Source organism: Procambarus clarkii, chromosome 33, assembly GCF_040958095.1.
Source record: "Procambarus clarkii isolate CNS0578487 chromosome 33, FALCON_Pclarkii_2.0, whole genome shotgun sequence".
Taxonomy (NCBI): domain Eukaryota; kingdom Metazoa; phylum Arthropoda; class Malacostraca; order Decapoda; family Cambaridae; genus Procambarus; species Procambarus clarkii.
In genome coordinates, this window is record NC_091182.1 from 37894160 (window position 1) to 37908870 (window position 14711).

Here is a 14711-nt window from a genome sequence, read left to right on the forward strand (position 1 = left end):
TCAACGCCGCCGTCATTGACTGCTGGCTTTGTTTAAATAACACTGCACTAGTATATTTAATGAATCCACTGGTTAACTGGTTCATCCGGTACTAAGATGACCAAATGTGGGTTCAAAGGACCGAATATTCCGGTTCCGAAGGTCCAAATAATGTGGGAACCGACCTGTGAGATTTATATTTATTTAATTTATATGAATATATATAGAATTTATATTTACGTTAATTTATATACTTCGATAGCGATTTGTATAATGATAAGTGGACTGTATTTCTGCAATAATCTCATAATCTCACAAATCGATCCTCTACACATTAGGGGGGTTTATTAAATTTATATATGCAGCCAATCAAACTACAGTAATAGACTACATACATTGAAGAGGTTCCTTATCTTATAGTACAGCAGGTTAGTCCACCAGGTATAACTAGGGTGTAGACACCAAATTATCCTCTTTGAGGTAGCTTCCATCACCCAGTAACTGGTGCACAAAGTCTTCCTCATCTTGACCTGTCAAAAGGGGGCTAGCTGTAAAGCCAGAATCCTATATATGACAAGTATATCAGAGAACACTGTACATGGAACCTTAAAGATCTGGCTTAATTACCTTTAGTTTGAGGCTTCCACGTGCTCTAACCGGGTCACCCTATATAATGACATTAATGGCCATAAATGAAAGATACATGGGTTTCGGAAAGAACACTTAACTTCAATTTGTTGACAGCGTGTGAAAAATGGTACACCTTTGGTTTCCATAACACTACGTCCAAGTAAAATTAACAGGAGCCGAATTTGCTCCCGTGTGAGCCTCTGGTCTAGTCTCAACAATGGCTGCCCCTACCTCACCCTCACGCCTGGCTTACATTGTCCACATGACAGAAAGTGATAGAAGGGTCACATTTACTCTACTTTAATATTGATAGTTAAGTTAATTTATATAAGATGTTTTTATGATGGTAAAGTCCAAAGACTAATGTATTTAAGAATAATTCCCAGCAGAATAGCTGGTGAATTATAATAGTATGTGGTGATGATATCCCGTTTTCTTTAGACGGTAATTCCACTACAAGTTACGTTTTCTATGGGTAACTTGTTTATACAACACAGCTATTATCTGTATGATATATTAAATGGTGTCGGATTTTCCGACAGGGTCAGTAAGGTCACAGGTTGACCTCTACTGGGTCAGTAAGGTCACAGGGTGACTTCTACTGGGTAAGTAAGGTCACAGGTTGACCTCTACTGGGTCAGTAAGGTCACAGGTTGACCTCTACTGGGTCAGTAAGGTCACAGGTTGACCTCTACTGGGTCAGTAAGGTCACAGGGTGACTTCTACTGGGTCAGTAAGGTCACAGGTTGACCTCTACTGGGACAGTAAGGTCACAGGGTGACCTCTACTGGGTCAGTAAGGTCACAGGTTGACCTCTACCGGGTCAGTAAGGTCACAGGGTGACCTCTACTGGGTCAGTAAGGTCACAGGTTGACCTCTACCGGGTCAGTAAGGTCGCAAGGTGACCTCTACTGGGTCAGTAAGGTCACAGGGTGACCTCTACTGGGCCAGTAAGGTCACAGGGTTACCTCTACTGGGCCAGTAGAGGTCACAGGGTTACCTCTACTGGGTCAGTAAGGTCACAGGGTGACCTCTACTGGGTCAGTAAGGTCACAGGTTGACCTCTACTGGGACAGTAAGGTCACAGGGTGACCTCTACTGGGTCAGTAAGGTCACAGGTTGACCTCTACTGGGTCAGTAAGGTCACAAGTTCACTTCTACTGGGTCAATAAGGTCACAAGGTGACCTCAACTGGGTCAGTAAGGTCACAAGTTCACTTCTACTGGGTCAGTAAGGTCACAAGTTGACCTCAACTGGGTCAGTAAGGTCACAAGTTGACCTCTACTGGGTCAGTAAGGTCACAAGTTGACCTCAACTGGGTCAGTAAGGTCACAAGTTGACCTCTACTGGGTCAGTATAAGGTCACAGGGTGACCTCTACTGGGTCAATAAGGTCACAGGGTGACCTCTACTGGGTCAGTAAGGTCACAGGTTGACCTCTACTGGGTCAGTAAGGTCACAGGTTGACCTCTACTGGGTCAGTAAGGTCACAGGGTGACTTCTACTGGGTCAGTAAGGTCACAGGTTGACCTCTACTGGGTCAGTAAGGTCACAGGTTGACCTCTACTGGGTCAGTAAGGTCACAGGTTGACCTCTACTGGGTCAGTAAGGTCACAGGGTGACTTCTACTGGGTCAGTAAGGTCACAGGTTGACCTCTACTGGGTCAGTAAGGTCACAGGGTGACTTCTACTGGGTCAGTAAGGTCACAGGTTGACCTCTACTGGGTCAGTAAGGTCACAGGGTGACCTCTACTGGGCCAGTAAGGTCACAGGGTTACCTCTACTGGGCCAGTAGAGGTCACAGGGTGACCTCAACTGGGTCAGTAAGGTCACAGGGTGACCTCTACTGGGCCAGTAAGGTCACAAGTTCACTTCTACTGGGTCAGTAAGGTCACAAGTTCACTTCTACTGGGTCAATAAGGTCACAAGGTGACCTCAACTGGGTCAGTAAGGTCACAAGTTCACTTCTACTGGGTCAGTAAGGTCACAAGTTGACCTCTACTGGGTCAGTAAGGTCACAAGTTGACCTCAACTGGGTCAGTAAGGTCACAAGTTGACCTCTACTGGGTCAGTAAGGTCACAAGTTGACCTCAACTGGGTCAGTAAGGTCACAAGTTGACCTCTACTGGGTCAGTATAAGGTCACAGGGTGACCTCTACTGGGTCAATAAGGTCACAGGGTGACCTCTACTGGGTCAGTAAGGTCACAGGTTGACCTCTACTGGGTCAGTAAGGTCACAGGTTGACCTCTACTGGGTCAGTAAGGTCACAGGGTGACTTCTACTGGGTCAGTAAGGTCACAGGTTGACCTCTACTGGGTCAGTAAGGTCACAGGTTGACCTCTACTGGGTCAGTAAGGTCACAGGTTGACCTCTACTGGGTCAGTAAGGTCACAGGGTGACTTCTACTGGGTCAGTAAGGTCACAGGTTGACCTCTACTGGGTCAGTAAGGTCACAGGGTGACTTCTACTGGGTCAGTAAGGTCACAGGTTGACCTCTATTGGGTCAGTAAGGTCACAGGGTGACCTCTACTGGGTCAGGATGAGTGAGTCACATCCGGGGCCGAGAAAATTGGTCGTTAGTAATGAGTCACGACGCTGCACCGCCCAGGTAAACTGCTCCCACCACTCTCCCAGGTAAACTGCTCCCACCACCACACTCCCAGGTAAACTGCTCCCACCACACTCCCAGGTAAACTGCTCCCACCACACTCCCATGTAAACTGCTCCAACCACACTCCCAGGTAAACTGCTCCCACCACACTCCCAGGTAAACTGCTCCCACCACACTCCCATGTAAACTGCTCCCACCACACTCCCAGGTAAACTGCTCCCACCACACTCCCAGGTAAACTGCTCCCACCACACTCCCATGTAAACTGCTCCCACCACACTCCCAGGTAAACTGCTCCCACCACACTCCCATGTAAACTGCTCCCACCACACTCCCAGGTAAACTGCTCCCACCACACTCCCAGGTAAACTGCTCCCACCACACTCCCAGGTAAACTGCTCCCACCACACTCCCAGGTAAACTGCTCCCACCACACTCCCAGGTAAACTGCTCCCACCACACTCCCAGGTAAACTGCTCCCACCACACTCCCAGGTAAACTGCTCCCACCACACTCCCAGGTAAACTGCTCCCACCACACTCCCAGGTAAACTGCTCCCACCACACTCCCATGTAAACTGCTCCCACCACACTCCCAGGTAAACTGCTCCCACCACACTCCCAGGTAAACTGCTCCCACCACACTCCCAGGTAAACTGCTCCCACCACTCTCCCAGGTAAACTGCTCCCACCACACTCCCAGGTAAACTGCTCCCACCACACTCCCAGGTAAACTGCTCCCACCACACTCCCAGGTAAACTGCTCCCATCACACTCCCAGGTAAACTGCTCCCATCACACTCCCAGGTAAACTGCTCCCACCACACTCCCAGGTAAACTGCTCCCACCACACTCCCATGTAAACTGCTCCCACCACACTCCCAGGTAAACTGCTCCCATCACACTCCCAGGTAAACTGCTCCCATCACACTCCCAGGTAAACTGCTCCCACCACACTCCCAGGTAAACTGCTCCCACCACACTCCCATGTAAACTGCTCCCACCACATTCCCATGTAAACTGCTCCCACCACACTCCCAGGTAAACTGCTTCCACCACACTCCCATGTAAACTGCTTCCACCACACTCCCAGGTAAACTACCACCGTCACCACACTCCCAGGTAAACTACCACCACACTCCCAGGTAAACTACCACCACCACCACACTCCCAGGTACACTGCTCCCACCACACTCCCAGGTAAACTGCTCCCACCACCACCACACTCCCAGGTAAACCACCATCACCACACTCCCAGGTGAACTACCACCACACTCCCAGGTAAACTACCACCACACTCCCAGGTGAACTACCACCACACTCCCAGGTAAACTACCACCACCACCACACTCCCAGGTAAACTACCACCACCACCACACTCCGAGGTAGAGTTCACCAACGTACCACAAATACCAATACTCGCCAACTGAACCTAATCACCCACCTAACCTAACCTTCCCCTGCCTATACAGCAAACTATCTACATCAATAAAAAATTTAAGTGTTCCTGTGTTCAAAATCACTAGTCTCCGAAAGTTCTTCACCGATTGCTTTGAAATTTTGATACAACGTTCCATTCGCATACATCAGATCATTTGGGAATGCAATGGACGAGGGAGTGGGGAATGGTGGGGAGGACGAGGGGACGTGAGTGAGGGATTGTAGGTAGGACGAGCGGACTTGGGAGGGGGTAATGGTAGGGAGAACGAGGGGACGTGAGTGAGGGATTGTAGGTAGGACGAGCGGACTTGGGAGGGGGTAATGGTAGGGAGAACGAGGGGACGGGGGAGTTTGGGATGGTGGGGACGAGGGGAAAGGGGAATGGAAAATGATGGGGAGGACTGGGGGACAGGGGAAGGTTGCTGTGGCTCAGCAACGTGCATGCGTTGCTGAGCCACAGCAATGCGTGGCCGGGTACAGCTAAAACATAATAATATTAAATTATGATATCCAAGCCACGACGTTTAGGTCCGTCCCGGGACTAATATCAAGTCTTGTGATGGACGAGAGTATGTTGTTGTTGTTTCAGATTCAGCTTCTCAAAACGAAATGTGCATATAGCTCGGACTATAGTGAGCCCATAAAGAAGAGAGTAACGTACAGACTAATAAATAAATTAAGAGAGAGAGAGAGAGAGAGACAGAGAGAGATAGAGAGAGAGAGAGAGAGAGAGAGAGAGAGAGAGAGAGAGAGAGAGAGAGAGAGAGAGAGAGAGAGAGAGAGAGAGAGAGAGAGAGAGAGAGAGAGAGAGAGAGAGAGAGAGAGAGAGAGAGAGAAAGAGAGAGAGATGAAAGGTGAGGAGCAGGTAAGAGAAAGAGGCAAGAATAAGTGGAACGGTAAAGAAGGGGATGAGAATAAGAGACGGTAGGAATAAACAACAGGGACAGAGCTTAAGTCTGGTCACGTTTGGCAAGAAGATTGGAGCATTTGAGTCGGAACTGTGAGAGGGAAGAGTCAACAGCAACAAAGCCAGGACTCAGGTTCATGTTGGGTATCAGAGCCGCTTCGACAAGACGGCGTCTGTGAAGAGCAGAGGCAGGCAAGATTATTTTACAAGAAGACCAATCAGTAGGATGATTAGATATATCCTCTCTTATCTTCTATCACACGACTTGTGACTCATCGTCTGAATATTAAATTGTATATGAGAACAAACTTTTCTTTAATACACAGTACGTTAAAAATGCATCAGGGGGTGGTGGCTGCCGCTTTAACGAGCCTCGCCTAAGGACAGGTTACTGAATGCATCATCCAAGTTCTGGAAATACAAATAATTTGCAGAGAAACCTGAACACCTAACCTAACCTAAGTTAGGCTAATTGTTCAACACACTCAAGAATATAATAATATTATCTTGAGAAAATAATAATTTTGAAAATACAGAAATTTTAAATCGGTAATGGGTATTTGGGAAGAACCGCCACTTGAACGAGCCTAGCCTAGCCTAGCCTAGCCTACCCCAAAACCCGCATTCGTCAATTTTTCTGTTCTTAGGAAACAGCATTTTCGCAAATATATAATAATATTAATATAACTTCGTGTATAGGCCAAGGTAGATTAGGAGACTTGTTTCTCTAACTCGAACCAGGAAAGACTCCAGGAGACTCGAACCGGGAAAGCGAGTGTGTGAGTGTTCCAGAACATTCCGAGGGACATCTGTTGCGAGTCACGTGTCTACTGTCAGTCACAGACAGACAGACAGACAGGAACAAGGAGGCTGCAATATTTCTCTCACTGTCAACTAATTGATCCAAAAATATTCCTGAAGTTTTTCTTACATAACAGGTATTATATTACTTTATGAACTACGTTTAACATCTAAAATGATGAACTTCAGGTGTTCAGCCATTAACTGAATGTTAAAATAACATGGATAAAGTCAGTAGTTAACATCACGATTACCAGATATGTTATTGATCCACATAGACAGTTAAGGGTGTGTGTGGATATGCAGCCTCGCCTCCAGTCATTGTAATGGCCTCGCCTCCAGTCATTGTAATGGCCTCGCCTCCAGTCATTGTAATGGCCTCGCCTCCAGTCATTGTAATGGCCTCGCCTCCAGTCATTGTAATGGCCTCGCCTCCAGTCATTGTAATGGCCTCGCCTCCAGTCATTGTAATGGCCTCGCCTCCAGTCATTGTAATGGCAAGTGCCTCCCTAATGGTTACCTTTGTGTGTTATACCTATAATGACCCTTAGAATGGTGACTATTGACGCTAGTGTGACCTTCCCACACCGTGACCACTAACAGGGGTGACCTTCCCACACCGTGACCACTAACAGGGGTGACCTTACCCCCAGAGTGACCACTAACAAGAGTGACCGTACCCCCAGAGTGACCACTAACAAGAGTGACCTTACCCCCAGAGTGACCACTAACAAGAGTGACCTTACCCCCAGAGTGACCACTAACTAGCGTGACCTTACCCCCAGAGTGACCACTAACAAGCGTGACCTTACCCCCAGAGTGACCACTAACAAGAGTGACCTTACCCCCAGAGTGACCACTAACAAGCGTGACCTTACCCCCAGAGTGACCACTAACTAGCGTGACCTTACCCCCAGAGTGACCACTAACAAGAGTGACCTTACCCCCAGAGTGACCACTAACAAGAGTGACCTTACCGCCAGAGTGACCACTAACAAGCGTGACCTTACCCCCAGAGTGACCACTAACAAGAGTGACCTTACCCCCAGAGTGACCACTAACTAGCGTGACCTTCCCCTACAGAGTGAGAGCCATGGCGGAGCTGAACAAGAGTTTGACAGCCATGGACTGGCTCCCGCGTCTCAACGCCAGAGGAGCCTTCATGACTGGTAACTGGCTGGAGGGCGCCAGTGACCTGCCCGAGCTGGTGCAGGCAGACTCCTCCACCCCGCCCTCACCACCCACCAACAGCAAGCCCCCCTACAGGTACGTCGCCCCTCCTTACTGGTACCTTACCCCCACACCCACTGGTACCTTACCCTCACACCCATTGGTACCTTACCCCCCCCTCACACCCACTAGCTACCTTACCCCTACACCCACTGGTACCTTACCATACACCCACTAGCACCTTACCCCTACACCCACTGGTACCTTACCCCTATACCTACTGGTACCTTACCCCCCACACCCACTGGTACCTTACCCTACACCCACTGGCACCTTACCCTACACCCACTGGTACTTTACCCCTACACCCACTGGTATCTTACCCCTACACCCACTGGTATCTTACCCTACACCCACTGGTATCTTACCCTACACCCACTGGTATCTTACCCTACACCCACTGGTATCTTACCCTACACCCACTGGTACCTTACCCCTACACCCACTGGTACTTTACCCCTACACCCACTGGTACTTTACCCCTACACCCACTGGTATCTTACCCTACACCCACTGGTACCTTACCCCTACACCCACTGGTACTTTACCCCTACACCCACTGGTACTTTACCCCCACACCCACTGGTATCTTACCCTACACCCACTGGTACCTTACCCTACACCCACTGGTATCTTACCCTACACCCACTGGTACCTTACCCCCACACCCACTGGTACCTTACCCCTACACCCACTGGTACCTTACCCCTACACCCACTGGTACCTTACCCCTACACCCACTGGTACCTTACCCCTACACCCACTGGTACCTTACCCCTACACCCACTGGTACCTTACCCCCACACCCACTGGTATCTTACCCTACGCCCACTGGTACCTTACCCCTACACCCACTGGTACCTTACCCCCACACCCACTGGTACCTTACCCCTACACCCACTGGTACCTTACCCCTACACCCACTGGTACCTTACCCCTACACCCACTGGTATCTTACCCTACACCCACTGGTACCTTACCCCTACACCCACTGGTACTTTACCCCTACACCCACTGGTACTTTACCCCCACACCCACTGGTACCTTACCCCTACACCCACAGGTACCTTACCCCCACACCCACTGGTATCTTACCCTCACACCCACTGGTACCTTACCCCCACACCCACTGGTACCTTACCCCTACACCCACAGGTACCTTACCCCCACACCCACTGGTATCTTACCCTCACACCCACTGGTACCTTACCCCCACACCCACTGGTACCTTACCCCTACACCCACAGGTACCTTACCCCCACACCCACTGGTATCTTACCCTCACACCCACTGGTACCTTACCCCCACACCCACTGGCATTTTTTTGTTAGTCCCCTTAACTCCCCTGCCACTTCTGGGGAGATAAGGGTATTGTTCTAGCTAAAGAACCCAGCGGCCCAGCCACAGGGCATGGGTCGCTTGGGCCCCACAGCAGCAACCCTAAAAAACATATTATACCTAAAATCAACTAAAATGCATGTATGGCCTACGATGGTAACATAAGAAACAAAAAATACACATAGACATAAAAAAGATACATACTAAAATATAGCATGTAATAAAATAAACATAAGGGCTTAGGCATGCCAAAAAAGTGAATGGATAACGTCTCAAGGTGAGACGACCAACCTTAATTGTCATGCGCGCATGGAAAATAAATTCCACGGGGAAGGCAAGCCTTACTTGAACAAGTCAAGTCCCCGGAGAGCGTAAAAGAAACATGCGCGCATGTGTCCTTCCGGCCGTAGCTTATCCTCTCACGGGTTCGGTCAAGCCACCCAGCATCTCCACAATAGCCACTGGGGAAGTGGTACCCCAAGATGACGTCCGGCACCTTAGCCCAAGTTCACTCACCCTGGTTGTTTCGTGGGTATTCGGGGCACAAGGATAAGACCACCCATGCCCATGTCCAGGGGTGATCTTTGTCAACCCCTTCCCATGCCTTGGACCATATGCGATAAATTGCATACGTCCAGGTTAGGGCTTTGACGGAACTGATCTCCATGTCCCTATTAGTCAACCCCAACCTCTTAAGAACACGGGCACTCTCCATGCAGAACCCGCCTCTCCAATTCAAAGTGATTGAGGAGGCAGAGACTGCATTGGCACCGGTATAATCCTTAACCCATTGAAGGATCTCGGGGGTGCGTTATCGATCACACTTGCTCTGGTGTGGCCGGGAGAGTGGGAAGCCGTCAGCCGAGACCTGGGTGTCTAAGATTATGGCCTCGTTCCCTTTCCAGGCAATGATGTCAGCCTTGCAAAGGGTCCCACCATCGGGTGGGACCCTTCCCTCCTCCCTCACCACCTCTAACCCTCGCTGTATCAATCGACCAGCTACAAATCGGGTGATATCGTCATGATGTACCACCCGTGCTTCATGCGTCCTCGGGCCTGCTTGTGAGATATGCCCAAGAGTGCCAGGTTTCCTGCATGTATCGCACATGCCACTGGCACCTGGGTGTCCCCTAGCGGCCCTGGACGGCGTGGCCAAAGCGTTAACCCTCACGTGGACTGCGTGAGCGAACTCACCACCGCTCAAAATGCGGATGCTGGACGAGATGCCTGGAACCAAGGCCTGGGACCGAGGCGGGTCCCAGGCACGAGGGAACCTTACACGAGGACCTCAGCCCAGCACCATCGGCCGTCCGGTAGAGTCGCTCCCGCCATGTCTGAGAGCACTCGGCTCTGTTGGTTACCGTTCACCCCCAATCAAGGCCAGGCCCATCCACCGAAGCATCTTATCTTGGATAACCGGTAGAAGGGCCGCTGCCCGGACTGTTGAGTCAGCCGACTCCAAAAGACTGCCGAAACGCTTTTTCTTATGTAGCCAGATTGAAGAGGCAAATTCGGGCATCCCCAGACCACCGTCCTTTCAGTCAGTGTAGAAGAACGCATTCGGGGTGTCATACGATAGACGGAGCCAGCTACGAATAGCTTGCCTCATCCTCCGGTCGATTCTCGCTGGCTGAGTCTTAAATACCTCACCCACAATCAGACAGTGGTTCAGTTTAGGAACGAGGTGATGCCTCAACACGTATAACCCCTGCTGGGATTTGAGGAGGCCTGTGGGATGTTAATAATGCCCTCCTCAAACAGAGCCATAGGAGAGGGCCCTGCCACCGGCAACGACGAGAATACCCATATACTTATACTCGTCAGTGATTCCAATAGAGTCTATGGCAGCGCCCTCGACATGGAACCTCGTTTGCGAGGCGAGATACCACTTCTTGCGCTTGCCATCGATCTGTAGGCTCAGTAATCGGCACTTTCCCGTGTTGATCCTCAAGCCAGCGCCACTCAATGTGTCACATATAATATCTATCAGTTTCTGAAGGCCAGCCGGCGTCTCCGCTGCCACGACCAGATCGTCCACAAACGCTAGTACTGACACCTTTTTCTCCCCCTGACGAATCCTCAGCTCCAGCTTCTTTGCATTGGTGATTGCCTCATCAATCACCAAATTAAAAAGAAATGGGGACAAGGGATCGCCCTGTTTGACTCCCCTAGTCACAGGGATTACCCCTGATTTCTCCTTCTGGCTGGTTATGATAGTCGAGGCGCCATCATAGCCCGACATAATATAATCCCTAAGAGGCTTAGAGATTTCCTTGCGCTCCATGGCCCGATCGATGGCCGCAAGAGAGACGCTATCAAAAGCTTTCTTCATGTCGAGGAACGCAAGTTTCAGCGCTGATGTTTCAGCGCTCGGGCCTCAGCCAGAAGAGCATCTAGGATCGCCAGGTTTTCAGCGCATCCATCCTCAGGGATGAACGCCTTCTGTCTCCCGTCGATCCTGATAGTTTGAGAAAATTGGCTGTTCACGATCTTATGAAACAGCCGCACTATCGTAGAAGACATGGTGATGGGCGATAGTGTGAGGGGGGGGGGGACGGTTTCTGGCCTAGGAATCTTAGCTATCAGCACCGTTTTTCACGCTCAGAAAGGACGTGGCAGGGAGCGGCTAGCTAGCCGCGAGTTGAACATTTTAGTGAGCACCCTGATCAGTATGGACCTGAGGAGACGCGTAGTTATTCCGTCAGGCCCGGGTGCTGAGACCATACTTGTCCGTAGAGCACTCTAGACCTCCGTTGGTGATATAGGCTCTAATAATTGCTGAACGGCAGGACCAGAGCCGCGCTCCATAGGCCGGTGGTCCAGCGGCGAGGGCCTGGAAAAGAGGTTCCCCCAGAACTCAAAGAGGCGACCAGGCTCCACCTCGGAGGGTGTAACCCTCCAGTCTCCGGAGAGGACATACGCCGCCGCCAAAGATTTGTTCTTATTATACAAGCTTTGACTCAGGTTAAACTGTGCCCTGCGGTCTCTCTTTCAGCCTTGTGTAACCCCACACCTGCTGGTACCTTACCCCACACCCACAGGTACCTTATACCACACCCACTAGTACCTTATCCCCACACCCACAGGTATCTTACCCCCCATACCCACAGGTACCTTACCCCCCACACCCACAGGTACCTTACCCCCCACACCCACAGGTACCTTACCCCGCACCTACTGGTATTTTTTATTGTCCCCTTTTACTCCCTTCGCCACTTCGGGGAGGAAAAGGGTTTTGATCTAGCTATAGAGCCCCACGACCCAGCCACAAGGCATGGGCCGCAAGGCCCCGCAGCAGTAACCCTAAAAAACACATTACAACTAAAACAAACTAAAACTCATGCTGTGGCCTACTGTGTACAAAACAAAAAGAAAAATAAATGTACATGGAGATACATAAAAAAGAAGAATGACATTAAAAATATAATATGAAACAAAATAAAATAGGCATGTCACTAAATAAATGAATAACGTCTCCTGCAGGAGACGATCACGTTTAATGGCATACGTGCATGGAAAAGATATACCACGGGGGAGGCAAGCCTGGCTTGAACAAGTCAAGTCCCCGTAGAGCGTAAAAGGAACATGCACGCATGTGTCTCTCCAGCCGTAGCTTATCCTCTCACGGGTTCGGTCAAGCCACTCATCATCTCCAAAATCAGCCACTGGGGAAGTGGTACCCCAAGATGACGTCCGGTAACCTTAGCCGGAATCCACTCACCCTAGTCACTTCTGGGTATTCGGGGCACAAGGGAAGTTCACCTATGCCCATGTCCAGGGGTGATCATTATCAACCCCTCCCCGTGCTCTGGGACCACATACGATAAATCGAGTACGTCCAGGTTAGGGCTTTGACGGAACAGATCTCCAAATCTCCTTTGGTCAAGCCCAACCTCTTAAGAACACGGGCACTCTCATTGCAGAACCCGCCTCTCCAATTCAAGGTAATTGAGGAGGCAGAGACTGCATTGGCACCGGTATAATCCCTAACCCACTGAAGGATCTCGGGGGTGCCATACCGGTCACCTTTGCTCTGGTGTGGCCGGGAGAGTGGAAAGCCGTCAGCCGAGACCTGGGTGTCTAGAATTATGGCCTCGTTACTTTTGCAAGCAATGATGTCTGACTTGCAAAAGGTCCCACCATCGGGTATCCGCACCTCCCTCACCACCTCATACCCTCGCTGTCTCAGACGACCAGCTACGAATCGGGTGATATCGTCATGACGTACCAGCCGTGTTCCGTGCTGTCCTTGGGCATGCTTGTGAGATATGCCCAAGGGTGCCAGGTAAACCCACACCCACAGGTTCCTTTTCCCACACCCAATGGTACCTTACCCCACTACCCACTGGTACCTTACCCCCCACCAACAGGTACCTTACCCCACACCCACAGCTGCCCCTACCCCACCCACAGCTGCCCCTACCCACACCCACTGGTACCTTACCCCACACCCACAGCAGCCCCTCACCCCTTCAACACCAGTATGAATGGCGCCACAGCTCACAATATAGATCAGTGGGGGGTGTAATGGGGGAGGTTCATGTGGCTTACACACGGACCTTATTCCCACACTGTGAGGTAATGTGTCCCGTCTTTAGTGTGTGTGTGTGTGTGTGTGTGTGTGTGTGTGTGTGTGTGTGTGTGTGTGTGTGTGTGTGTGTGTGTGTGTGTGTGTGTGTGTGTGTGTTGACTCTTGGATCCCGCCTTTCGAGCCATCGGTTGTTAACAGCAATGATTCCGGTCCTATTTCCTTATCATACCTAGTTTTAAAATTATGAATAGCATTTGCTTCCACAACCTGCTCCTTAAATTAATTGCATTCTATTTTTCCACTACTCTCACGCTAAAAGAAAACTTCCTAATATCTCTGTGACTCATCTGAGTTTCCAGCTTCCACCCATGTCCCCTCGTTCTGTTACTATTCCGTGTGAACATTTCATCTATGTCCACTCAATCAATCTCCCTAATTATTTTATACGTTCCTATCATGTCCCCCCTTCTTCCTTCTTTTTTCTAGTGTTGTAAGGCACAGTTCTTTCAGGGTCTCCTCATACCCCTTCCCTCGTAACTCTGGGACGAGTCTCGTTGCAAACCTCTCAACCTTTTCCAGTTTCCTTATGTGTCTCTTCAGTTGGGGACTCCATGATGAGGCGCCATTCTCTAAGACTGGCCTCACGTAGGCAGTGTAAAGAGCCCTAAATGCCTCCTTACTTAGGTTTCTGAATGATGTTCTAACTTTTGCTAGAGTAGAGTACGCTGCTGTCGATATCCTATTTATATGTGCTTCAGAAGATAGATTAGGTGTTACGTCCACGCTCAGGTCTCTTTCTCGCGTCGTCACAGGTAGCCAGTTCTCCTTCATTGTGTACTGTCCCTTTGGTCTCCTATCACCTAGTCCCATTTCCATAACTTTATATTTGCTCGTGTTGAACTCCAGTAGCCATTTCTCTGACCACCTTTGCAACCTGTTCAGGTCCTCTTGGAGGATCCTGCAATCCTCATCTGTCACAACTCTTCTCATCAACTTTGCGTCATCCGCGAACATCGACATGTTGGACTCTACTCCTGTAAACAAGTCATTAACATGTGTGTGTGTGTGTGTGTGTGTGTGTGTGTGTATGTGTGTGTGTGTGTGTGTGTGTGTGTGTGTGTGTGTGTGTGTGTGTGTGTGTGTGTGTGTGTGTGTGTGTGTGTGTGTGTGTGTGTGTGTACTCACCTAGTCACCTAGTTGTGTTTGCGGGGGTTGAGCTCTGGCTCTTTGGTCCCGCCTCTCAAC

The 14711-nt window shown here is 50.0% G+C and overlaps 2 protein-coding genes across 2 annotated transcripts in view; both read left to right on the top strand.

Annotated features, from left to right (window-relative positions):
* LOC138370810 (cuticle protein 79-like) overlaps positions 1-6918 on the top strand; it is a 43917-nt gene extending 36999 nt beyond the window's left edge. The window contains exon 2 of the mRNA XM_069335414.1: positions 6646-6918. Within this exon, the coding sequence (XP_069191515.1) occupies positions 6646-6918 (273 nt within the window). The remainder of the gene's footprint in view (positions 1-6645) is intronic.
* A 28-nt stretch (positions 6919-6946) lies between these two features.
* Positions 6947-14711, top strand: part of LOC123765214 (uncharacterized) — a 33512-nt gene continuing 25747 nt past the window's right edge. Inside the window, 1 exon segment of the mRNA XM_045753684.2 lies at positions 6947-7633. Coding sequence (XP_045609640.1) covers positions 7461-7633 — 173 coding nt within the window. The 5' untranslated portion in view covers positions 6947-7460.